Genomic DNA, 26,653 nt, shown 5'->3' on the forward strand with positions numbered 1-26,653 from the left:
GCTTTCCTGCATCAGAGTCTGGCACAAAGCCATTGCTTCCTTTAGGATATGGCCCCATCTGCATGGATTTTTGCTCCATCGCTTGAGAAAGGAAAAAGGACAGCTGGATCAAATGGAAACACTCCAGGATGTGGCAGCTTCAGGAGACAATACTTGTCAAGTCATAGATAAGGATCAGGAAAATGGCCAGGTTATAGGGGCTGGGCCAGGGCCCTCCCTCACCGAAAAAGCCCCTACACCTGATCTGCCTAGAGACTAAAAAATCCCAGGGGATCTCAGGGTGTGCATGTCCTGTGGTGCAGTTTGGGCTCCCTGTGAGCTGATGCCCAATGCCATCCTGCAGAGGCTGGGGAGAAGCTGCAGCCAGGCCAGGCTGAGAAACAGCCCTGCAGGGTGTGGAAGCAGCAGCGGGGCAGCCAGGCTGCCATGGATCCCTTCCCGCTGTGCCCTGTGTCAGGGGCCCTTGTCGAAAGCCTGCAGCACAATGAAGGTGAGGGCTGTCGCGCGCCGGCTGAGGTGGGATCCCGGGGCGCGGGTCGCGCCTGGCAGCCCTGGGCGCACCACCGGCCCGTCTCGCCCGCCGCCCCCTCGCGGGGCCAGGCAGGTGGAGCGTGAGCATCCATGCTGGGACCCGAAAGATGGTGAACTATGCCTGGGCAGGGCGAAGCCAGAGGAAACTCCGGTGGAGGTCCGTAGCGGCCCTGACGTGCAAATCGGTCGTCCCACCCAGGTCTGCTGGTGAAATCAATGACTAATCGACTAAGCCACCTCCTCTCTTCAGAGGAGCGCCTCTGCAGCTTCACAAGACTGGCCAAATAACTCAGGCAGGGGGAACTGGACCTGTCCTCTCTAATCTCCGTGCCCGTGTCCATTGTCCCTTCCAAGGCTGCATTATCAGCTTACTGGTGGGGAGATGCTGCTGCCACCACCACCCAGAGCAGGGCCCTCTGTCCCCAGTTGCGCCAGGAGGTGCCACCCTCCTGCCAGGGAAGGGCCTGAGCCCAGCAACATCTTTGGCCTTCAGCTCAGGTGTATGACAGCTACCACCAGAGCTGGCGGAGCTGCTTGTCGGGGCACAGCCACAGCTGGGCAGGCAGCAGCCAGACATGGGGCTTCTAAGAAAAAGCAGGCTCATTTTGTCCTCGCTTTACATTTACACACCATAGAAATTTTTAGAAATATTCAAAAACATTTTTGAAGAAAAGAATCTGCAAATATTTCGTCCCTTTTCCCATTGTAGTTTAGATTTCTCAAAGTAGGTTTAGAATTCTGAAAAATTTAGAACAATTTTAAACATTTAGAAAAAAACATAAAACTGCGTTTAATTGGTAATCTTTACTCTTAGAAGAACTAAGTCATCACAAGACACCCAGCCTACTGGAGAGGCTCTTTTCCCTCGGGAGATTTTTACCTAGAGACAACAACAAACGTAAAAAACTGGTCCGGGCCCCCAGGGTCCGCGGCGATGTCGGCTACCCACCCAACCGGTCTTGAAACACAGACCAAGGAGTCTAGCACGTGCGCCAGTCAGGGGCCCTTGTCGAAAGCCTGCAGCACAATGAAGGTGAGGGCTGTCGCGCGCCGGCTGAGGTGGGATCCCGGGCGCGGGTCGCGCCTGGCAGCCCTGGGCGCACCACCGGCCCGTCTCGCCCGCCGACCCCTGGCGGGGCCGGGCAGGTGGAGCGTGAGCGTCCGTGCTGGGACCCGAAAGATGGTGAACTATGCCTGGGCAGGGCAAAGCCAGAGGAAACTCTGGTGGAGGTCCGTAGCGGCCCTGACGTGCAAATCGGTCGTCCCACCCAGGTCTGGGGGCGAAAGACTCATCGAACCACCTAGTAGCTGGTTCCCTCCAAACTTTCCCTCAGGATAGCTGGCACTCGGCAATGGGCCTTTAGGGAGGGTTTCCTCTGGGGGAGGAGAGAGCCTCCTTGGGCCCTGGGCAGCCCTGTTTCCTCTCCAGGGATGTGTCACAGGGCCTGCAAAGAGGGTGGAGAGTGACCAGGAGCCAGCCCAGAGCTTCCCAGGCCCCTGTGCAGTTTGGCCTTGTCCATTCACACCTGGCTCCCATGGCCTTACGCAACCCCTTGCAGTGCCCAGTTCCCATAGGCAGAGGGGGATCGCAGCACACCATGGAAAAGTTCTGATCTTTGCTCTCTTCTAGACTGGGACCAGAACATGGCTTATATGGAAAAGCTGTTGAATGACAGTATGAAGAATCCAGGGCATGGTGGAGGCAAGTTCTCTGTGTACTTTTCCTGCCAGAATAATCAGTGTCCATGTGGCAAGGGCTCACTCATGAGGCCTGTCCCTTAACATAATCTCAGGGTTTGGAAATCTTGCCCTGCTCCCTTCTGTGATCCCACAGCATCACTGTCAGTGGGAGGAAGGAGCATTTACCTGTCCATCCTCCTCCCGTGTGCAATGGCAGTGTGTCCTTCCGTGTGCTCTGTGCAGCCACCGAGAAGAGCAGAGAGGGAAAGGGCCGGGCCCAGGGCTGTGCCCCGGGGCTGAGCCTTTCTCAGCTCCTTTGCCAGCCCCAGGGAGCCTGAGCTGCTCCTGCTGCCACTGCCAAGCTCTGGCCCTGCCTGGGGCTGGGTTTAGAGCTGAGGCAGCTCCAGGGAGTCCTTTCTGCCCCGACTGCCCCACAAGGGGCTCCTTCCATCCCAGTGTGGGGCCACTGCAGGCACGAGGCCCCCCTGGCCCTGCTCCTGAGTGGAAGGCAGAGCTGAGGGAGTGCCTTGGAGGGCACCAATCACCCAGGTGCCCTCACTACCACTCGGGCCTGAAGGAGAATCTTCAGCAGTGTCACAGGAGCTGTTCTGTCCTGCCTTTCTTTGCAGATGAACCTTATGATGAAGATGATTCTGTTGATGAAGATGATCCTGTTGATAAAGATGATCTGGATTCCCAACCCATACCCATTAGTGGGTATCTAGGAGATGGGGAGGGTAGGTCAAGGCCTTTCCCCTGGGAGAGCTGCCAGCTCAGAGCCCAAAGCTGGGCCAGGGGGACATCGCTGCAGGGGCCAGGACAGAGCCATGCACGTGTGTGCCCTCACCCTGCGCGATCCCCTCACCGCTCCTGCGGCTCAGTGGTGCCCGTGCAGCTGAGCAGAGATGGCAGAAGCTTCTGTGGCTGTTGAGTTACAGGGGTGTCTGCAGGGAGGACTTTCCCAGGCCCTTTGGTGGATGTTGCACGCAAGCCCAGCTCCCATCACAGGGGTGAGTAGTGTGTCCCTGCTGGCCCCACAGGCTGAGCCCTGCTTTTATGGCATCCATTCATGGGAAATGGAAACATTTCTGTTAAGGTCCCCTGAGAAGGAAGGAGAAATCTGGAGGAGCTACTAAGTCCCTGAAGGAATCCCAACATCTGGAACAAAAACGGAGTGATGTGGACAGCCAGCGTGGTGGGTGCATTTCCCTCAGCCTTGTCCTGGGGCTCAGCAGCCGGGGGCTTTGGCTGCACATCTGGACACGCCGTGCCCGGCCCAGTGGGAAGGGATCCATGGCAGCCTGGCTGCCCCGCTGCTGCTTCCACGCCCTGCAGGGCTGTTTCCCAGCCTGGCCTGGCTGCAGCTTCTCCCCAGCCTCTGCAGGAAGGCATTGGGCAGCAGCTGACAGGCAGCCCAAACTGCACCACGGGCCTGAGATCCCCTGGGATTTCCCGGTCTCTGGGTAGATGCAGAGAGGCAGCTGTTTGCAGGAGGAAGGGTCCTCGAGCAGCTCCAAAACCCTGGGCATTTTCCTTGTCCTTTTCCATGTCTTTGACAAGTATTGCCTTGAGCAGAAGGGCACAGCACAGAGGAATTCTGGCATGCAGGCTCAGGGGTTCAGGTACTGAGCAGTCCTGTGCCAAGGGGCAGCAAGGTGCCTGCAGGCCCCAGCTCAGGGGAGAGAGGGAGTGAGAACGTCCTGGCCGTATCCACCGTGCTGCCAGCTGAGCAGTGCAGCACAGCACGGGCTCACGCTCCCCATTGCTCCCACAGATGCAGTCAGCACCTCAACACGTACTGATAACATCTGGAGAAGAGTTTTCTGCTGGGAAAGAGCTTGTTTGATTAAGTTGATGGCCATTGTGGCTGGTGCAGCACTTTGCCTGGTGATTTGCTGTGCAGGAATCTGGTATTGCTGGAAGAGAAAATGGTGAGGGTTTTGTGATTCTCTACCTTTAACAGCTTCCTTTAAAGGCTGCTCATAGGCAGGGAACATTCCCAGTGAGGCTGCTGTGGAGTTGTGGCCAGTCCATGGTTGTCCAAAGAACTCTGCTGAGGGTTCTGCTGCTGGGGCTGCAGCTGGAAGGCTTGGAAATGTGTTCCAGAAACTCATGATAGGACAGAGTCTAATTAGCACAATTTAATGTCAGCTGCAGGCTTTAGGGGACACCCAAACCCACTGCACATCATATGGGTGTCCTCAGCCACCCTAAAATCCCCCTGTGTGCCTCACGAGAGACCCCCCGAGCCCTGCTCAATTTGCAGACGCCCCTGCACACCTTTGGACATCCATTAAATTCCTTGCACAACTTCTTGGTGTCCCCAGTCCCCTGCACAGCACAGAGGTGACCCAAGGCCCCTGCATGCCTTTAGAGGGACGCAAATATAACACTCAGGGAGCAGCAACAGTGCTGAGCTATCTTCTGAGTGCGTGTGTTCACCATGTGTCCCTGGGTGAACAGATGAGGCCTGGGGAGCCAAATCCCCACTCTGCTCATAAGAGATCCTGGGCTGCCACAGGCCCAGTCTCTGACGGGCTCTGAGCTCATCCCTCTGGCTATGAAGGAATTCCTTCAGAGCCCAGCCTCTTTCCATTGCTCTCAAGGCAAGCACCTACTGATGGCTTCCCTCTTTTCCTGGGCATGCCACTGGAGGAGCTCCAGGCCCAGATGATGCCAGGGAAGGAAATGTGCCCTCAGCCAAGGCACGCTCAGCATGGGCTCCCCCAGCCCTCGGGGCCCCGCCGCTGCTCACAGCAGCCCCTGCCTGGCTCCTGCCTGCCCACACCGTGGCCATCCACGGCTGCTCCTGGCCATGGAGCTCAGCCTGTGCTGCTGCTGGGTGGGCTTTGCTGCTGCTACCACCCGGACACTGGGCTTACAGCTCCATCTCTTTACTGCAACACAAGAGCTGATTCGGGAAGTGCTGCAGTGCCGATTTCTTCAGCCCGACTGGCTGCCAACACCTACACCCAGAGTGGGCTGCCCCCAGCAAACTGTCAGCTCTGGGGTTTGCTGTAGGGCACAGCTGCTTGACAGCACGGGTGGACTGCCTTGGGGGTAGGGACAAGGAACAGGGAGACGTATTCTGTAGGTTTAGTCCCTGCAGAGTCAGCGACACAAAGACACTGAATTAAAGGCATACACCGATTCCTAAACTGAAGAGGTCCCTGGGGAGGTTACAATCTTTAGCCAATTGGGACAAACTGAGGGTGGAACACAAGGCGGGGAATACAATGTTTAAACCAATAGAGGATTACAAGGGAGGAGGAAAACTTAAACAAGCCAATAGGGTTTTGAAGGATACCAAATGGATAGGGAAGTTTCTAGAGAAAGGGCAGGCTTCGGGAGGGATTGACATTCAATGGGAGGCGGAACAGGGAACAAAGGGCAGGTCTTTGGGAGATGGACAACTAGGGCAAAACCAACAACACAGGGGGGTTAGGAGCAACCCATTGCTAATAAAATATGCTATAACAATACTAAATAAGGGGGAGTTATCAAACTGACTATTAGGACCAAAACACAGTCAAAAACATGCAATGCAACAGGGAAGCTTGCAGTCAGGGCTCTTTTGAGCACTTCCAAATCTTTCCTGGCATCAGTAGAAGGCCAAACTTGCCCTTATCACAAGCAAACAGTGTTCCCCAACAGCAATCCATTCTGAGCTCCTCTGAAAAATGCGTATTTTATGATTGGCTTTTTGCAAATATAGTTGCCACAGGACACCGAAATCTTTCACCAAGAAAGAATTTATTGCTCTCCTATCAGAAGAAACTAACTTCTTCCTGCCTTGCTCAGCCCTCACGAAGCTGGTTAGGATTAAGAGGGAGAAGTTGACGATGACCAGACAGAATCCTGTGTTTGAATCGAATTTATGCACCATGTATGAGATGTATGAATATGCAATTGATTATTGTTTTTAAGGGTTAATCTTCCGTTAACATATGTTCTTTTTCGGGCTCATGCTGTCCAGAAAATAGGTACCCAGATGACCGTAAGTCTTTCTTTCTATTGTCTCCTATTCTCCTAATCCAAATTGTCCAAAATTTTTATCACTCTAATGATATTGCTATTTTTATAACCATGGTATCACTATTTAAATATTTAAAATATGAAAAACAAATGATTGCCATTTTTCGCACCCCTCTGGGAATCAGGACCGTGCTGTGGTTCCAGCTGCACCTGTGGGAGCAAAGGGGAGTGTGAGCCTGTGCTGTGCTGCACTGCTGAGCGGGCAGCACGGTGCATGCGGGCAGGACCTTCTCCGATTCCCCCAGAGCTGGGGCCTGCAGGCACCTTGCCACCCCTTGGCACAGGCTGTGCCACCCAACAAAGCCCAGCAGGCCGGGAGGGGAGCCTGGGGGCAGCGCAGCTGCTTGGGCAGTCGCTGCTTGGAGGGACACGGGCCAAACCCATCCCTGAGCAGCCAGTGCCAGCCCTGGCCCTCCCTGCCCCGTGACAGCTCCCCCAGCCCCAGGGAACTGACTGACAAAAAGTCTACAGCCAGCAAAGACATTGTCCCAGTGATTGTGTGATGCTTTTCTCCCCTGCCGTAGGTCCCAGAAACATCCCTCACACTTCTGTAAATGCCCACACATGGGCTGACTAGTCCCTATGCTTTTCCAGTCTGCTCTCAGAAATTTTGCAACAAATCCACCAGTAAATTCCAGGTTACCTCTGTGAATTGCACACTGCAGTTTCCTCCATTTTTTCCCTATGCCTGGACGTTCCTGTATATAGTAATGGTCTTGAGGATCTCTGATTCTTTTCAGCAATTCTTTTGTATTGAGACAGATGAAACAGCCTTATTGGTTTTAGTTTTGGCAGGTCTGGTTTTTTTCTTAGCATGATGGTTTACTTATTATCTACATGTAAACTTATTTTTATTTATGGGTTTTTTGTTCCCCAATTATTTGACAATCTCTAGTTCACATCTTAGTCAATGTTCCATATGTGAACAATTTTGACTCTCTTTTTACAGGAATAGAAAGATCTCAGAAAGCTGTCTTTTTAATTTTGATGACCACTCTTTCTCCCCCTTCCCAGCTTTACAATGATCCTTTTTGAAACATCCCTGAGGATAAGTAGAGTTACTTGGGAAATACTTGGCTTAACCTGGGAATGGATTATTACTTTTAGTGCTATAAACCTATATTGCTTCAAGCTTCACAGCCACAGTCCTGATTTGTGGCTCAAGGCATGGACGCCTGTCTGAATTAAAACAATGTTTGTGAGGCAGCTGAAGAGCTTAGACCTCAGAGACTGAAATTCCTGGGAGGAGGAGGAGGAGGAAGAAAGGATAAAATCATGTTTCAAAGGCTGTTTTTTCACTTCTAGTATGCCAGAAGTATGGTAGACTACACGTGTCTCTTCAAGTGTCATTTAATTCCAGAACAACTCTCTACAGTGCCAGACACCAGGACAAATTATGCAAAACTTTGCCTCCCAATACATCAGCGTTAATTCTAGTGAGAGGTAGGCCTTAATTCCAGTCCGTTTAGAGCGAATCCACAAAGCAATCTTGCCACTGTGTGAATGGCAAGAAGAATTTGCTTGTGAACTGTAGAGAGCTTTTTAGATAATTGGTTAGCTGAGAAAGGCCATTTTGATGTGATACCGATGGATAAGGATAGAGGAAACAAGCTGGGGATTATGTAACCGGTGTCCAATCACTGACAAAGGTCATAGTGACCTTTGCTGAAACGGGAAGACGGGGGAGAAAATTGCTTGCCAGAAAATGTAGATATCCTAGGTAGAGAAGCTAGAAGAATGCAAACATAGAAACAAAATAATCATTAGAGCATAGAAGTAGGTGTGGTTGATCTAAGTGTGCTTTAACCAATAATGAGCTCAGCTTTTGCAATATGTATAAGCTTCATTAACACCAATATAAATATGCGTGAGCTTTCAATAAACTTTGGGATTTGCCATTCACGCATATTGTGTGAGGCATTTCTTCCACCGTTCACGACAGTGAACAGATGAATATGTCCCACTCAACCATGAAAAAAATTTGCCTTGACTTGGAAGCAAGTAGACAAGGAGCAATGCAGTATTTGGGTTTCATCCGGTGATAAATGGGGCAAGAAGCATTAACAACTTACCTGTTTTACAGAACACAAGTACCGATACAGCCAAAAATGCACCCACATGAAGGGATCTTCAGGACATTCCTTTATTTCTTAACCAGGAATGGGCAGCCAAATGCTGGCATTTATCTGAACTGTAAGCTGTGTTCCTCTCCTCCTTCTCCAAGAGCACACTGTCTGTTATTTGCAGACTTCACTGCCCAGCCATTGAGTCCTCTCAGAGCCAATTGCTAAATGACACAACTACCAAAATACAGGTGTCACATCATCACCCCAGCACTAATCCAGCACTGCTTTGATGGTGCACAGGAGCACAGAATGGCTTGGCTTGGAAGGGACATTTAAAGGCCATCTAGTCCAATGCCCTGCAGTGAGCAGGGACACCTTTAAGTAGGTCAGGTTGTTCAGAGCATGAGCTTGAATGTCCGCAGGGATGGATGTCCACCTCTCTGGGCAACCTGTGCCAGGCTTTCAAAACCTCCAGTGAAAAAAATGGGTTTCTTTTGTCTGGTCTGAATCAACCGTCTTTTAGATTAAAACCATTCCTCCTCGGTCTGCTCACAGAAGGTTCTATTAAAGTTCTGTCCCATCTCTTTTACAAGCCCCCTTAAGGTCCTAAAGGCAGCAATCAGGTCTCCCTGGAGTCTGCTCTCTGCCAGGCTGAACACCGCCCGCTCTCCCAGCCTGTCTCCAAAGCAGAAGGGCTCCAGCCCTCAGAGCATTTTGTCCCTCCTCTGGACCAGATCCAACAGGACCATGTCCTTCCTGTGTGGGGAATCCAGGGCTGGATGCAGTACTCTGTCGTGGTCGAGACAGAGACAAAACAAAGCAACACATTCCGTTTCCAGAAGGCTTCAAACCCTGTTTTTATTCTAGCATGCATGCTTGTTCTACATTCTTACAAAGCTCCTAAGTTTACACTTTACTCACTGGTCACAAGAGACAAGCAAAGTGCTTCTTGGAATAGGCAGTTGCAAGTTTCACTTATTTATCCTGCTTTCTTTCTTGGTTTCTATGTCAACAACCTTGGTAGGGAATTCTTTCAGGGGTAAACATGGATCCTCTTGTCAAACTTCTCAATGGCTCCCAGAGGTCGCTGTAAAACCTCATCCACAGTACTCCAGGTGGGGTCTCACCAGAGCAGAGGGGTGGAATCACCTCCTTCAAGCTGCTGGGCACTCTCATTTGGATGCACATGGCTGGCTCATGTGCAGCCTCTCATCTAGCAGCACCCCCAAGTCCTTCTTGGCAGGGCTGCTCTCCATCCCTTCATGGCCCAGCCTGTGAGATCAGCTGGGCTGGGACTGTGTCACAGCCCTTGGACACAGCAGCTGGGCAGGATGAGCTCCCTCCCAAAGAAGGCAGATCCCACTCCCCACACAACTCCACCCTGGCCATGAGGTCACAGCAGGCTGTGAGGTCACAGAGGTGCCAGAGCCCCGTGGTTGCACAGCAGCACGAGGAGCGAGCAGTCAGTCCTTGGGCACAACTGTTGCGGCAGCAGCGGCGGTGGCAGCAGTGGTGCTGGCATTGGAACAGCAGTGTCAGGACAGCGGTGGCAGCAAGAGCTGCGGGACTGGCAGAGGGCAAGGCACCATGGCCCTTGCTCTGCGCCTCTTCCTCCTGCTCCTCCTGGCCGTGGCCCTGCCTGCCAGGGCTGTCCAGGCTGCTCCGCTGCAAGCGCGGGGAGCAGGTGAGCCGGCAGCCTGGCTCCCCTTTGCCGGGACAGCGCTCCCTCGGGAAGCGCAGGGGATGGTTTTCCCCAGGCCTTTAGGGAGGGTTTCCTCTGGGGGAGGGAGAGAGCCTCCTTGGGCCCTGGGCAGTCCCTGTTTCCTCTCCTGGGATGTGTCACAGGGCCTGCAAAGAGGGTGGAGAGTGACCAGGAGCCAGCCCAGAGCTTCCCAGGCCCCTGTACAGCTTTGGCCTTGTCCATTCACATCTGGCTCCCATGGCCTTACGCAACCCCCTTGCAGTGCCCAGTTCCCATAGGCAGAGGGGGATCGCAGCACACCATGGAAAAGTTCTGATCTTTGCTCTCTTCTAGACTGGGACCAGAACATGGCTGATATAGAAAAGCTGTTGAATGACAGTATGAAGAATCCAGGGCATGGTGGAGGCAAGTTCTCTGTGTACTTTTCCTGCCAGAATAATCAGTGTCCATGTGGCAAGGGCTCACTCATGAGGCCTGTCCCTTAACATAATCTCAGGGTTTGGAAATCTTGCCCTGCTCCCTTCTGTGATCCCACAGCATCACTGTCAGTGGGAGGAAGGAGCATTTACCTGTCCATCCTCCTCCCGTGTGCAATGGCAGTGTGTCCTTCCGTGTGCTCTGTGCAGCCACGGAGAAGAGCAGAGAGGGAAAGGGCCAGGCCCAGGGCTGTGCCCCGGGGCTGAGCCTTTCTCAGCTCCTTTGCCAGCCCCAGGGAGCCTGAGCTGCTCCTGCTGCCACTGCCAAGCCCTGGCCCTGCCTGGGGCTGGGTTTAGAGCTGAGGCAGCTCCAGGGCGTCCTTTCTGCCCCGACTGCCCCACAAGGGGCTCCTTCCATCCCAGTGTGGGGCCACTGCAGGCACGAGGCCCCCCTGGCCCTGCTCCTGAGTGGAAGGCAGAGCCGAGGGAGTGCCTTGGAGGGCACCAATCACCCAGGTGCCCTCACTGCCACTTGGGCCTGAAGGAGAAATGGAACTTTCCATTCAGGTCCTCTTAGATGGAACAACCAAGACAGAGGACAGAGGAAATCCTTGGAGGCAGCCAAACATCTGGAACAGATGCTGAGTGACCTGGAGAGGCGCCGTGGTGGGTGCATTTCCCTCAGCCTTGTCCTGGGGTTCAGCAGCCGGGGCCTTTGGCTGCACATCTGGACACGCCGTGCCCGGCACAGCGGGAAGGGATCCATGGCAGCCTGGCTGTCCCGCTGCTGCTTCCACACCCTGCAGGGCTGTTTCCCAGCCTGGCCTGGCTGCAGCTTCTCCCCAGCCTCTGCAGGAAGGCATTGGGCATCAGCTGACAGGCAGCCCAAACTGCACCACAGGCCATGCACACCCTGAGATCCCCTGCAATTTCCCAGTCTCCAGGCAGATCAGGTGTAGGGGCTTTTTCGGTGAGGGAGGGCCCTGGCCCAACCCCAGTAGCCTGGCCATTTTCCTTATCCTTAGCCATGACTTGACAAGTATTGTCTCCTGAAGTTGCAACATCCTAGAGTGTTTCCATTTGATCCAGCTGTCCTTTTTCCTTTCTCAAGCGATGGAGCAAAAATCCATGCAGATGGGGCCATATCCTATAGGAAGCAATGGCTTTGTGCCAGACTCTGATGCAGGAAAGCCGGAGATGCCAGACATGGGCACAGGTACAGGAGGTAATTGCTGTGCCATTCTCAGCCCTTGGCAGGGCTCTGTGGCAGCAGCTCTTCCCCCACGGCCTGCCCTTGCACGGCACAGAAGCAGCCAAAGCTGGAGGTGCCTCTGGAGGCTTGGAGGCCTCTGGAGCTCGTTTACAGCCCCGGGGAAAGGGGACTCCTGCACCAACGACCCTCCTGCTGCAGCTGCTCCGGAGCCGGCCCTGAGTGCCCAGAGGCCCAAGGCACAGGAGCAGCCCCGAGCGGGAGCCCTGCTGCGAGCCCAGGGCCAGAGCCAGCCTTGGCTCCCGACTGGGCAGGGGCTGCACTGGGTCCTGACAGGGCCTGACTCTGTGCCCTGGGGCTGGGGGAGCTGTCACGGGGCAGGGAGGGCCAGGGCTGCCACTGGCTGCTCAGGGATGGGTTTGGTCCGTGTCCCTCCAAGCAGCGACTGCCCAAGCAGCTGCGCTGCGCCCGGGCTCCCCTCCTGGCCTGCTGGGCTTTGTTGGGTGGCACAGCCTGTGCCAAGGGGTGGCAAGGTGCCTGCAGGCCCCAGCTCTGGGGGAAAGGGAGAAGGTCCTGCCCACATGCACCGTGCTGCCCGCTCAGCAGTGCAGCACAGCACAGGCTCACACTCCCCTTTGCTCCCACAGATGCAGCTGGGACCTCAACACGTACTGATAACATCTGGAGAAGAGTTTTCTGCTGGGAAAGATCTTGTTTGATTAAGTTGACGGTCATTGTGGCTGGTGCAGAACTTTGCCTGGTGATTTGCTGTGCAAGAATCTGGTATTGCTGGAAGAGAAAATGGTGAGTGTTTTGTGATTCTCTACCTCAAACAGCTTCCTTTAAAGGCTGCTCATAGGCAGGGAACATTCCCAGTGAGGCTGCTGTGGAGTTGTGGCCAGTCCATGGTTGTCCAAAGAACTCTGCTGAGGGTTCTGCTGCTGCCCAGTGCTTTCATTTGCCTCTTAATTGCTGGGCCTTGTCCTGGGGGGCCCGCTGGGGCTGCAGCCAGTGCTGGCGCCCACTGAGGCTGCCTGGCCCAGAGAAGCACCAGGGGCACAGGGCAGAGGCACAGCAAGGTTGGGAGGAGAAAAAGCAGGGACGAGATTGCCCTTGGAAGGCAGAGGCGCTCTGGGGCCAGCTCCTGGCTAGGGAGCCTGCCCAGAGCCGTCCCCTGCTGGCCGGGGCCTTGAGGGACAGCTGTGCAGCTGGGCCAAGCTGTACCAGCAGCTCCAGCCGTGCTGGGGAGCCTTGCCAGCTCTGGGCCCTGCTGTGCACGAGGCTCCCTGTGTGCCACTGCCAGCTGGGGCCTCAGCCACCTCCTCTCTCCACAGTCACGCTGCTGCCACTCCAGCATCCCGGGCGAGGAGGCGTGCCTCTCCCTCGCCCCCAGAGAGCCCAGAGACCGTCGGCTTTGACAGCTCTCACGCGAGGCCTCGGCAGCAGCAGTTGCCCAAGAAAGCAGAGCACCAGCCCTCCGTGCCTCCCCCACGGCCCCCCAGCCCGGCCGTGAAGTGGAAGCCTTCCAAGATCCCCCCACCTCCTCCCCTCCCGAGCCCGCCGCCCTGGTCCAGCTAGGACTGCAACTGGGCCAGCCACACAGGGCTTGGGCCACCAACAGCTTGGGCACCTGCTCTGCTCTACAATTAGCACGTGTTACCTATGGGCCACAGCCAGAGTCAGTTTTCTTGGGCCTTCAACAGGAAGGGCTGAAGATTCTTCCCATTCCCTTTCTCATCCTTTACCGCTTTGATTTTCATACAGTTGGGAGCTGGTTGCATCTCTTCAAGACTTTATCAGCACTGCATGCTTTAGCTTACCTGTCAGGGAAAAAAAAATAAAAAAAAAATTCTTCAGTTTAGATTTCATTTTTAGTGTGGTTTGGCCTCTCACATTTTGAGCAATTAATTTTCCATAGTACTTCTTCCCTTTTCCTTACTATCCATAAAAAGTTCATCTGGACATAAAAATCACCAGAATTACTGAGATTTACCTCAAAGCCCAGAGGGGAATCTAGCACAGAATATTCTCCCTGTGTACTGCACAACAAGAAATATTCAGAGGAAAATACAGTGGCAGCCGAGGCTCGTGGACCTCCCAGAATACTGAGCCTGCAGAGGAGGCAGACAGCCCTGGCAGTGGCTGAGGGGACTTTTCCTCACAGACTCCTCTGAAAGTGTGTCACTCCAGGAGGGGAAAGCCTTTAAACCTGTGATTTACCTTCCTTCTGTGCTAAAATGTAAGGCTCCACCTGAGCTACAAACAATTCTCCATTCCTCAACAAAGCTACTCATGTTCTTGACTTCTCTTAAAGAGCAAAAGCAAATGTGCTCATCAGAAATTTCTCATCAAAGCCTGTTTGCAGAGAAACCCCACCATATGTGAGAAAATAGTTCTTAGCATCAGTGCACTCAAAAGAAAGGCAACCCTGAACTGAGCAGCGCTTTAAATCAACTGGAATTCATTTTCCTCACCTATCAGTTGGATTTGCTCCTTTTTTGTCCTAGAGAGAACATTAGAACAATTTGCTCTTGACAGGACTCCTTGGATGGCTCCCAAACTGCTGGCTGCTCACCATGCCTTGCCTGGGCTCTCAATGCAGCCTGTTAGCAGCACCTGACTTTGCCACCCTGTTCAGCCCTTGGGCACGGCTGGTGCCACGGTCCCCTCGGGTGCCACGGTCCCCTCCTGGCTCGTGGCATGTCCCTGCTGGTGGAGGAGCCCTGCTCGGTGCTGCTGCCTGTGTTCAGCAACGCCGGTCCTACTCCCCAGCCAAAGAGAGACTAAAGTCACTGCTTTGGGCAGCTCATGTGAACGAGTTTAACGCTTACTCACCTCTATCCCAGACCTCTTAAAACCCACCCAGCAAGACCATAAAGTCACCTCATCTGCAGAGGTGAGCGGGTCTGAGCGAACAGAAGGTCGGCTTTCACGCACATTGGGGTTTTAATTTAGTGGAGGCACTGACTCGGTTCACAAGCCTGAGTTGTCAAAGTGGATTGTACGATGTTATTGTGTTGCTTGTGTTAAAGAGAAACCGGAAGGGAGAAAAGAGTTAGGAAATGAGAAACACACTTGGGGCGCAGGCTTGGCAGACAAACGGAGCAGGGTGGCACCCGGCCGCTTTGCCGGAATCCCTTTTCGTGCGGGACAAAGGCGGACGCGGCTCCGCTGCGGGGCGAGCCGGGCGCTCGGCGAGCGGCGCTGGAGCGGCGGCGGCCCCGCCCCGCCCGTCCCGCCCCGCCGCGGGCCGGGGCCGAGCGCTCGGCCGGGCGGGAGCTCAGGATGCTCGGGCAGCGCCGCGGGCCGGGCGGGCGCGATGGAGCCGGCTGAGGGCTGGGACCCCTACGGGCGGCCGGCCCGGCGCACGCAGTGGCTGGTCAGCGCCCTCGCCTACCACTACGGGCTGGACCGCGGCGTGGAGAACGAGATCGTCGTGCTGGCCACCGGCCTGGACCAGTACCTGCAGGAGATCTTCCACCACTTGGACTGCGACGGTTCGGGCCGCATCCCCGGCGAGGACTTCCGCACGCTGTGCCAGGTGCTGGGGCTGGAGGAAGCGGCGGAGCCCGAGGAGTGCGCGGGGCTGTGGGACGGGCTCTCGGCCGAGCTCACCTTCCGCCAGTTCCACGCGCGGCTCTGCGGCCACTTCAGCACCCGCGCGGGGCCGCGGCTGCCGCTGGGCCAGGAGAGCGAGCACATCGAGACCCAGATCCGCCTGCGCAGCCCCCGACGCCGCCGCCGCACCGACCCCGCCGGCCGCGGAGCCGCGGGCAGCGCCGAGCGGCGGCCGCCGGGGCCCTGCTCCCGAGAGTGCTGCGAGGAGATCGTGGCGCTGGAGCGGGCCGAGGACCGCATCGCCACGCTGGAGGAGGAGAACGGCAGCCTGCGGGAGCTGGTGGAGGACATGCGCGCCGCCCTGCAGAGCAGCGATGCGCGGTGCCTGGCGCTGCAGGTGAGTCCGGGCCGGCCTCTGCACCGGCCTCCCGGGGGCGGCTCGGCTGCCCCGAGTGCTTCAGGAGAGATGCTGCTCCCGGAGAGTCAGTGTTTATAACCCCTCCACTGCCAGACTGAGACCGAAGCTGCTCCTTCATCCTCGGCATTAACTTTTTAGCAAAGCTTAGTTACAGGGAGGCCTTAAGGAGAAATGTATGGCACTGGTGTACCATTAAATATAGCTGTGATGAGCACTCTTGTTAAAAGGGTAGGGGAGTTCACCTTAACAAACCCACGCATACAATGCTGCTGCTTCTACTGCATGTGCAGTCAGCATGTGCTGATACCACATGCTGGATGTGCACCAGTGCAGGGTTTTTCCTGAAGTGAGAAAGAACTTTTGGATTGCCACCTGCACAAGCACAAGCAGTGTCTCAGTCAGAAGTGCCTATAGGAAATATCAGAAGGATGTTTTCCTCAGAGTGTTGTCACGAGAGTTCAGAGTTGGAGCCAGTTCTGCAGGCAGGCTGATGAATAGTCTGGGGCTCCTCTGCACAGCCCCATTAATTCCAGGGCTGGATTCTGCTGGTTCTGCCGTACTGGCCCGAGTGACACACATACACACTTAACAGCAGTTCAATTCCTCTGGCATGAAATAGCTTGGAACAGGCAGAGCAGGGAAGGGCAGCATGGACCCATTGTGCTGGCAGGGCTCACCAGGTGTGATTTGATACTAACACAGCACTCCCAGAACTCTGCTCCACCTGTGACACTTCCACCTGCAGTAGATGACTGTTGTCTTCACAATGTCCAGCAAGGCAGGTCAGAGACACTTTTACCATTTTCATCTAAAAAAGGCAAAGGAAATCAGCAGCAAACACAAAGTCACCACTCGGAAGTCCCAGGAAGAATGAAGATGACAAAGAGGAGAGCTCCAGAACACCCCCCCCCCCCCCCAGCTGCTCCCTGCTCTCTTCCCCTGAACACAACTTCATTGGAAATATCTTTTTCAGCACACTGTCTGACTCCTGAGTACAGACCCATAGTAATGACATGAAAGCTACACAGAAACTTGTGCAATAACATGAGAAGGGTGTAGTTTGAAAATTAAATGCATAGCTAGGTATTAAAAACAACTTTCCAGAGATTGTTTCCTTCTCTCTGTATTTGGCAAAGGTCAAGTAGCTTTAGTTGCTGATCAACTCTATGGGATTGAAAAAAAACCAAACCAACAAAGCACAATCCAGCCACTTTCAGTCTTCATTAAAACCCATCAATTTCTCCCTGCTTTGTGCTCCTGGTCATTACAGGTGGGACTGCGGAAGAGCCATGCCAGCCATACAGGAGAAGGACCCTGCTTCATAGGGAGGAAGAGACCATTAACACAGAAGCACTCCCAGACCAAGTGCCTCCAAGATGTCCTGGAGGAAATGGAGCTCATGTGGAGCTCCAGGGATGGGCAGATTGAAGAAGCCATCAGGTTCAGCCAGGAGCTGGAGAAGGAGCTGAAGAGCTCTCAGGAAGCTCTGGTCACCCTGGAAGATTGCAACCGTAACCTGAAGAGGGAGCAGGCAGAGATGAGGAGGAAGGTGGAAGAGGCCAGACACGCTGTCCTGAACAGTCTTGGCAAAGTGAGGGAGCTGGAAGTGAGAGCTAAGGAGGTGCCACATCTGCAGATACACATCCAGCAGCTGGAATCACAACTGCAGCACTACAGGTAGGTTGGAGTCTGACAAAAAGTGCCTATAAAATCACAGTCTTGGGGCACAAGTGAGTTTGAGAATCTCTGGTTGTGGCTTATTAGATGTCTCCAAAACTCCTTGTAAAATCTTGCCGGAGGGAAATTAGAAGCTGCTCATCCATTTTCTTGGTAGGGGTCTTTAGGAGATCTGGGAGTCTTCCAGGCCAAAGTCAGGGTGCTGATCTACAGAGAGCTGAAGATACTCCTCAGACACACAACAACTGAACTCAGCATAGTAATGCTTCAGGAAAGTCCCAGCACAAATTGCTGATAGTCCTTCAAAAACCATTTCCAACACACTTACTTTTTTTGCTGCCTTTCCTGGTCCTTAGGTCCCATCCCAAGCCAGCTGTAATCAGATGGCTGACTCTCCATTCTGTATAAAAGCTCTTCAGCCTGTCCTAGGAATTGGGGAAAAGCACATAAGGACAACTTCTGGCCAGTGGTTTGAAACTTGCTGTGACTTCATTGCTTCTCCACTGAGAGAACAGGTAATAGAGGAGAAAAGCTGAAACATTCCTAAACCCACAAAATAACAGAGTGGGAATCTCAAACAAAAAACACTAGCCAACTAAACCCCACTTTTGTAATAGCACAAACAAATCCCTCCAGAAGTCAGAGAGTTGGTCACAAATTTAATAGTCCACTGCTTTTGTTGCTTCTTATCTCAGACCAAACTTGGACTCACCAGTGGGTATTAAGTGTTAGTCATTTCTGCCCAAGTTTCAGACTGACCTATGGAATAAAATCTAGTTTATATTTTCACTGACCCAAAGCAAAACCAGTATTTCTAGACATATTTTTGCTTAGACTACTAAATCTAGTATTTTAATAAATTGCATCTTCTGAAGTCCTTGTCTTTTCCTAAACTCACACTTCCTCTGTTTGCTTTAAAGAAGAATTCATAGTGAGTTATTTGTGGCATCCTAGCTATTGTAGTGTTTTATGAAGTGAGGAAATTCTAAAAATAACCATTTTATCCAGTGTCTTTCTGTCAGCATTGTGTATGTTAATACATGCATAGCTGCAGAAGATCAAAGAAAATAGAAGCATTTCTAAACATCTATAGGATTTAAAAAGCACTGCGAGGGCACGTAACGTTCAAGGTGACTGTCAGGGGTCTCTGGATGAATGACACAACTCCTGGTGCTAAAAGGGATCACACAGCTTGTCAGGGCTGTCACCTTCTCCTTGGCATGAGCCCCAAAGATTTAAGATGGATTCTTGTCCTATGGAATTGCTTTTCCAAAGTATGATGAAGGATAAAAAAGATCACCTTGAAACAGGTTAAAGGCAATAAACAATGTCCACTGGCCTTGCAGAGCAGGAACTTCATGGGTTGCATCAAAACAAAGACTGTGAGTTTAGAAATGTAAATTATATGTTCCTTGTAAGATAACCTTCATCTATAATACTTCTTTTTAAGTTGCATGCTAATTTAAAGTGAGTGTCAAGCTCAGGAATGGTGCTGGACTGACCATTTGGGAACTACACCCCTTTTTTAGCCCTGTAGCACATTTAGCAGAGGCCCAGGCCAGCTTCCACCCTTTGAGATTCTCTGTTGGCCACAAAGCACCTGCACCTCCCCATCCATTGAAACAGCTCTCGGTGTAAAGAGTTTAACTTAGAGGTGCATAATGATAATTGGGACTTGCATGCCTGGGCTCATATTCCATAACACATGGAATCCCATCACTCCACGTGTTCCCAGAGTGGCACAGAGGTGGTGAATAAGCAGTGCAGAGCTGTGTGTTAGGCTGGGGAAAGGGTTCAGCAGCAGCTCTGCCCCACACAGCCTTGGCTGTCCCAGCTTGTCCCACTCCCTCTCCTGGCTCACACTGGTGCTCAGGCAGCCCAAACGCCTCCTGCTCCGAGAGAATCACCTTCTCCTGACGTGCAGGAGCCCCCATCCATGGGTGTGGCTCGGGTGAGCTGCTGGGAGTGCTTGGCGAGGGGAAGAGATGGGTTGGCTGAGGCGTGGAGAGGGAGGGACAGCTGGGAATCCACAGGGTTCTGTCTGTCACTTGGCAAGAGCGTCCCTTGTCCTGTGGCTTAAGTCAGGTTGTGTTTCAGTTTGTGTCACTTGCCCTGTTGGTTTAAGCCTGGCTGTGTTTCAGTTGCTGTTACCTGTACTGTTTAAGTCTGCCTGTGTTTCAGTCACCTTTCCAGTGAGCAGTTTTCTCCCCTGCCAGCTGCCACCCAGAGTTTGTCAGCAGGGTCTGGATTTGGCAAGAGCTAATGCTGCAAGGTAGTGCTAGAGAGGAATGGGGAGAATTTGAGTGTTTTGCAGAAGGCACTGACAATTGCAGATATCTCTCCTGAGAATTCACCCTAACTGGCTTGCTGAGCCACAGGTTTCCTCCAGCTAAAGTCCAGTTTCTTCCAGAGAGGATCATGTTCAAGAATGAGTCCAATCTATGAGCTTTGCACACTGCTCCTGTTTATAGTTTCATATTTATCTAGGAAATGCTTTCTTCTTTTAGGTTCAGATTTTAAAATCTCTTTTAGCATCTAAATCCCTCTTCTAGACCTTCATCTGAGACCTACTTGCAATCACTTAGATCTGAAATCCCAACCATGACCTTAAGTTATGATCCCTAATGCAGGAAACAACAGTTTGCATTTAGTCAAGAAAGTGTTTAAGTACCTGCAAGTGATTAAATGTTGTCCTAAACTGGAGTGTGTAATTATAATCACCTATTCCTGATTTCATATTCCAGATTCATATTCCTGCAATCTGTATGACTTGAACATGAACTTTTTCTGCGTGCACAGGTTCCTGTGCCAGGGTTTGAACTGCCCCTGTCACATCACTGGCTTCCTAAACCAGCCTAGTTGACCAAATAGTTCATAATTCTTTTCTTCAGGTGCCCATCCTGATCTTCCTACTCTGATGAATGTCTCAGGTTTCTGTCTGGACTATCTTTCAGCTTTTCTTTTTGAATCCCTGTCAAGTAAGTGAGTCAGCTCAACTTTAAGGGTAAATCTCAATAAATTCCTTCCTGGAAAGCTTGAGTTCAGTTCCATTCAGAGGAAAAAGCAATCACAAGAAATTGTATACTTACCATTGGTATTGTATCAAAAGGGTGTAATTGCCAGTGCCTGATGACAGGAGAGTTTAGGAAGTCAGGCAAGTCCCATTTGTATGCAGTGCCCAGGGAGCTATTCCCAGAGGACAAATCATTAACCACTATTCCCTAAACTCCCTTTTTTCCCCCACTAAGTTCAGATGCAGCAGAAGGTGACACCATCCATGTATTCTAATAAAATCTCATGATTTCTAAGCATTATTTCTAAAAATACCACCCATTAAAATATTACTACAGTCAAAATGTCACATCTACTGCTTCTTTCAGCCATTGAGCCATTTGCCCTGTCAGAAAAGGAAATTGGATTGATTTGACATGAATTGTTCTTGCCAAATATGAGTTGGCTTTGTTTTCTATACTAGATTGGAGGTGGCTTAGAAATTGATTGATAATAAAGTGTCCATATTCTTTTTCTCTTTAAGAGCACTGGAGGGATTAGAATGATTTAACAAGCATGGTTCTGATCCCAGTGTAAGGAATAAAAGGAAAGATCATTTAGAATTGAAATAAACTTCACAATAGAGATGTTGACAGAGGGTTTATGTTGCTGCATTAGTCAGCAGCACAGTAATTGCATAGGTCAGTGAAGGAGGTCATAAAATACCAAAAATGCTTCCCATATGCATGGTCTGTCTCCCAAATTACTTAATTATCCTTCAGCATTTCTATGTGTTAATGAGTAGGAATCCTTTTGGCATGGAATGCAGAGAAGTTTGTTTCAGCCTCTCATATTTTCCTGTAAATATGATGACTGAGGCCTCTAGTATAATTTTCTCCATTTATTTATTTCATCAGTGTCAATTTTTCTAAATATTATGCTTTAGGTTATTTTATCCTGGAAGCAGTTCAGTTTTTGTTCTCTTTCAGGAGGCAGTGCCATGATCTTTTCAGTAATTTCTCAGGTTATCATTCACTCTGTAAAATATAACAAGATGGACCAAACAAGTCCAAATCAATAATCCAAGAACAGGAGAGAAATCTGGAAATGTTCCTTACAGAATCAGCTCAATTAAGTGTAGGGAAAAAAAAGCCCTAGGAAGGAAGCACTCATACACAATAAAAAGTGTCTGTAGTAGGTTATTTCCAGTCAGAATGATAATGGTTTATATTTAGGCAGCCTAGAACTGTTCTTCTAGTTAAAAAATTAGACTGTAAAGAAAATTTGGACAATTTTTGCCTGACTATTGTCATCAATACCAGCTCCTTGCTCTTGTGAGATGAGGGGCATCTTGGCAATTTTTTCCAGGTGGCACAAAATTTGAGAGGAGGCTGTGGGTGTGCATGTGCTGGACAGATGTGCAGGTGAGAAAGAAATCCTTGGACAGGAGCAGGGACTGATGGCACTCAGGAACACTGAGCTCAGAGAGTGAAATGAAATGTTAAATTTGCAGAGCCTCATCTGTGAAAACACTCAGATTCTTCTGGATGAACTGATGTCATCTCATTTTATTTTCTAACTTTGCCTGGAGCTGATACTGTTTTCTGCTAAAGAGTAAGAAGTTTTGTATTACAGAGAAGTCTGCCAAAAACCACAGAGCTTCAAGGTTTGGAAGAAGTTAGCTGTAGCAGGTGAATATATTCCCATCACACAAAGCTTAGACTACTTGTCATAAAAGAATCATAAGCTAAGTAAGCAAACCAGATTACTCTCATTGGGGACACTTTAAAGCAGCATTTTGATTTTGCAAAAGGGGATAATGGAAGGTATTGTTATTTATGGTAGAGAGAACTGTGCAGAGCCATTTAAATAGATTAATTTGGCAGTGTATAAAATGTATAGCATCTCTTTCAGTGGAAGGGCTACTTTTATTTCAAATGCAAGAGTCTTTCAAAGCTTTCCATAATAATAATAGCAAAGCCTTGACTTCAAATCCAGTCACATAATTGCAAGTTGATTTATCCCGAAGGAGCTGCAACATTAACCCCTGGTGTGCTGCAACAGTGGAAGTGTAGCCACTTCCCTGCCTTTTTCCATGCTGGGTTCTTGTTTACAGTGTTTATTCTGGGGAGGCTTTCCCTGGCTTCTCCCTAAATCCTCCTTTTATCTGCCTGGCCGTGTTTGCTGTGTGGGAGTGAATGGGTGGCGGCTCAGTGGCAGTGCCACACACAGGGACACCAGCCTGTCCCCTTGTGACTGTCTTCACACGGGTCCCAGGATGAGGGAAGAGATGAGGATCTGACTCCATGTCTCAGAAGGCTGATTTATTATTTTATGATATATATTACATTAAAACTATGCTAAAAGAATAGAGGAAAGGATTTCATCAGAAGGCTGGCTAAGAATAGAAAAAGAAAGAATGATAACAAAGGTTTGTGTCTCAGAGAGTCTGAGCCAGCTGGGCTGTGATTGGCCATTAATTAGAAACAACCCCATGAGCCCAATCCCAGATGCACCTGTTGCATTCCACAGCAGCAGATAACCATTGGTTACATTTTGTTCCTGAGGCCTCTCAGCTTCTCAGGAAGAAAAATCCTAAGGAAAGGATTTTCCATAAAAGATGTCTGTGACATCCCCTCCTGGCTGCGTTTGCTGGCCCTGCTGGAGCTGTCCCCCTGCTCATCCCTTCCTGGGGATGGAGGGGTGGCAGTGCCCTGCCAGCCCTGCTGCAGCACGGGGACAGAGCCACAGCCCAGCTGGTTCTGTCACCCGTCCCCAGCTGCCTTGCACAGCTGCCTCCCCCAGCCTTCTGTGCGTGATTTACATCGTGCTCACCCCTCCTACACCTGAGGGATTCGTTTTTGCCAAGGGGATGAGCAGTCAGTGTTTCTGCAGCTTTTCTTCCCTGAATTAGGCCTGGAAGTTCAGGCAGAGTTTGGTGACAGCTGTGCATATCCCTCCTTCATCTGCCACCCTGACTTTGTACAGTCCCCCCAGTGCTCCCCTCACAGCACCAACTTCCTGGGTGATCAACAGATTACCCATCTTGTCCTATCCCCTGCCAAAAAAGGACTGATTTCACACACAATCATCGCTTTAAAGAAAATACTTCCTCCCCTACCCCTTTCAAACCCAAACCTTGGAGTCCCCATGAGAGGCTGTGACCCTCAGAAAGCAGAGCTCCCAGTCCAGAGTCACTGGTTTGGGGTTACAGCAAGAAGCAGCACCAGCCATGGTCCTGGATCCTAACCAGCCCCCAGCCACCCTGTAAATCCCCTCGTGTTCCTCAGCCCACTGCCAGGAGCAGAGGCACCCAGGGGTAGCCTGTCAAGCAGCATTTAAACCTGCCTGGACTCCCAGGAGGCTGGGGCTGAGCTAATAAATGTCACTGATGTGAGGAAATACAGGGCAGGCAACTCCTGCACTGCAGTGACACAAGGCAGTTACTCAGCAGCCCTGCAAATATTTGTTCTGTTTGGGACTCCTGCTGAATCACTGCCCATGTTTGCTGTGCTGTCCCCTTCCCTTCATCCTCCTGGGCATCCTTTCAACTTTGTCAGTGTCTCATCTGCCTACTTAGCAGCATGATTAAAATCCAGACTAATATTTGCCTCTCTCATGCCTGGCTGGGGTTATCCTCTTTGTGGTACTCAGCACGTTTCCCTGGACCTGCCTGAGAATCTGAACCTCAGCTATTCAGAACTGCAGCCCATGAAAAAACCTAGAGAAAACTGCAGTCACATCCCAAGGAAAGTGAAAAAAAAAAAAAAAAAAAAAAAACCAGAAAAAAAAGCTAGAAAAGAATGTCCTGCACTATAAGTAAAACTTGGGTTCAATGGATCTTACAGATTCATGTCCTGAGATAATCCCAGACTGGAAATTCAAAGACTGAGGTTGTGGTGGTGAGGAGGAGCTGGTCATTGTATCTGCTTCAGTCCTTTATTACAGAAAAGAGATATCCAGGTATACCTAATTCCACCTCCCCTATGGCAGGGAATCTTTAAGACCACCTAAAGATCTAAAGATTAACTTTAAGGCCCCTTCCAACCCAAAGCACTCTCTAATTCTATGCTATTTTCACAATTCCAGATGTGAAACCTGATCTGTGTGCTCAAGTCAAGCAACCTGAAAGTTGTAAAATACATCAAGAGACTGGCTTTAGCTCAGAAACCATTCCTAGTCTCTGAAAAAAGGAATTTTTATACATTTTTATAGCTTTTTATAATACCCATCTGAAAATTTGGCAAATTCTGATACAAATGAATAGGGATGTGTGGCCTTTAGGGATCACAAAGATAAAGCTCAATGTCAGAGATTGAAAACATAAAGCATGGGCTGAAGCTCAACCATTATTGCAGATATCTGTAATCCAGCATTTGCATGTGTTCTCTGCTCCATTCCACAGAGGAATGTATTTTATAAAAAAAGAAATGGTTGGCCAATAAGTGCCAAATGTAATCTTTGAGCATTAGTGTTGTGGTGTTGTTGGGGGGTCCCCAGGATGAGGTGAGAGATGAGAATTTGACTTGAGGTTTTTAGAAGGTTGATTTATTATTTTATGATACTATATTCTATTAAAAGAAATTATATACTAAAACTATACTAAAGAAAGATAAAGGATACAGACAGAAGGCTGGAAAAGAATGAATAATAAAAACCTATGACAGACTCAGAGAGTCTGACACAGCTGGCTGTGATTGGCCATTAATTAAAACCAATTCACATGCTGGGTAAACAATTCTCCAAATCACATTCCAAAGCAACAAAACATGGAGAAGCTGAGGCTTCTCATCTTGCCAGGAGAAGAAATCCTGGCAAAGGGATTTTTCAGAAAATATCACAGTGACACATTAGGAAGTTACTTCTGTGGAACAACTTCACAGCATCATTCCTAAACCACTTGAAAAATAAAGTGCAGAGGCTGTGACTGACTGTGGGTTGCAGTCCCTCCTTGTTTGAGGGGAAAACTATTCCCTGAAGGCTGCCTGAGCCTGGAGTGCTAATTGCCATCACAGCAGCCATCACCCCATCACCACTCTGCAGGAGCAGAGTGTTGGGAGTCACATGTCAGTGGAAAGACCCCAAACCTTTCAATAAATCTCCAGAATCAAAATCAGGCCCTGTGCTTTGTTCAGTGCAGAGCCTCTGCTCACAGCAGAACGTTTCAGGGAGGGTTCATGGTGTCCCATTAATCACAGCACTGACAGATCTGGTGCTCCCTGCACATCTGCTCTGCTTTCACTCCCTGTCCTGACCCCATCCCTGTCCCTGGTGTGAGCTCACCCAGCACCAAAGCATCTGGGGCTGCACAGGCTCAGCTCAGCCAAGCTTAAAGCACAGCTTTGCAGGTTTAAGCCAAGCTCTGAGTGCACCTAAGGAGCACTGCTTGGCACAGAATTACACAAGGCAGAAATAGGAGCAGTCAGAGCAAAGCCAATGCTTGTGAAAATTGCAGAGGAGAGGTTTTGCTACCCATTTCTGTGCCAGCAAACAGGCAAGGGTGGCATTTCCAACCAGGGTACACCGGTGGTTTGTGGGGCACCACTCTGTTGTCACCCATGAGCATCCCTGTCACTATCTGAATGACAATAAATCAAATTTCAAAGGACCATTTTAAGATACAAAGAAGAAATAAAATTAAATACTTCACTTTGGTTTCATGTTGAAGAGAGAGTTTCCTTAGCTGCAGAATACTTTTTCCTCAGATTTCTAACTCAGCCAAATTAAAAAAAATATTCAAACTGTTATAAGCAAAAGTTGTAAGAGAAGCTGGTCCTCAGTCTGAAAGGTCTGTGTTTCCATTAATGAATGTACATGGGTCTGCTTAACTTCCAATGCTGTTCCCCAGGGACAATCCCTTCAGCAGGGAAAAAAAAATAAGAAAACCAAGAATAAGGATGTTGTCTGTTTGTTTTGTCAGTAAAACTGTGTCTGTGCTTCTGGAGCCCTGGCTGGGATGTGACAGGTTTTTCAGAAGCCTTCCAGCTGTGAAAGAGGCAGTTTCCTTAGTTGTAAAACATTTTTTCCTCAGATTTCTAATCCAACCAAACCAAAAAAATAAAGGAAAATATTCAAATTGTTACAAGGAAAAGCTGGGAGAGAAGCTGGTCCTTAGTTTGAAAGGTCTGTGTTCCCATTAATGAATGTACATGGCTCTGCTTAATTTCCAGTGCTTGCTTATAATCCTTGTTTATAATCCAAATTACCTCTGTATCAAATGATGTTGTTTTTAGAACAGAAAATTATTAATGCTGGAAAGGCAGCATTCATTGCTTCCCCTTCCAAGCAGAGGGAGCTTTCCTGTGGCAGGTTCCCATGGAGCAGCTAAATTAATGGATCTCTGTTTCCTGAGGGAACATGACTCACAGA

The 26,653-nt window shown here is 50.5% G+C and overlaps 1 protein-coding gene and 1 long non-coding RNA gene across 6 annotated transcripts in view; one reads left to right on the forward strand and one right to left on the reverse strand.

Moving 5' to 3' along the window:
* Positions 1 to 7,580: 7,580 nt before the first annotated feature.
* LOC129046804 (uncharacterized) lies at positions 7,581 to 15,635 on the reverse strand. Its single transcript, XR_008508573.1, has 3 exons — positions 15,104 to 15,635; positions 13,301 to 13,460; positions 7,581 to 11,577 (listed from the first exon to the last, which is right to left on the reverse strand). It is a non-coding gene; the product is annotated as an uncharacterized LOC129046804 (long non-coding RNA).
* LOC118700303 (EF-hand and coiled-coil domain-containing protein 1-like) overlaps positions 13,426 to 26,653 on the forward strand; it is a 41,512-nt gene continuing 28,284 nt past the window's right edge. For all 5 annotated transcript variants that reach the window (XM_036404699.2, XM_036404694.2, XM_036404696.2 and 2 more), the window contains exons 1-2: positions 13,426 to 15,595; positions 16,887 to 17,293. In XM_036404699.2, the coding sequence (XP_036260592.1) occupies positions 14,960 to 15,595; positions 16,887 to 17,293 (1,043 nt within the window). In that variant the 5' untranslated portion in view covers positions 13,426 to 14,959. The remainder of the gene's footprint in view (positions 15,596 to 16,886; positions 17,294 to 26,653) is intronic.

This window comes from Molothrus ater, chromosome 11 (assembly GCF_012460135.2).
Source record: "Molothrus ater isolate BHLD 08-10-18 breed brown headed cowbird chromosome 11, BPBGC_Mater_1.1, whole genome shotgun sequence".
NCBI lineage: Eukaryota > Metazoa > Chordata > Aves > Passeriformes > Icteridae > Molothrus > Molothrus ater.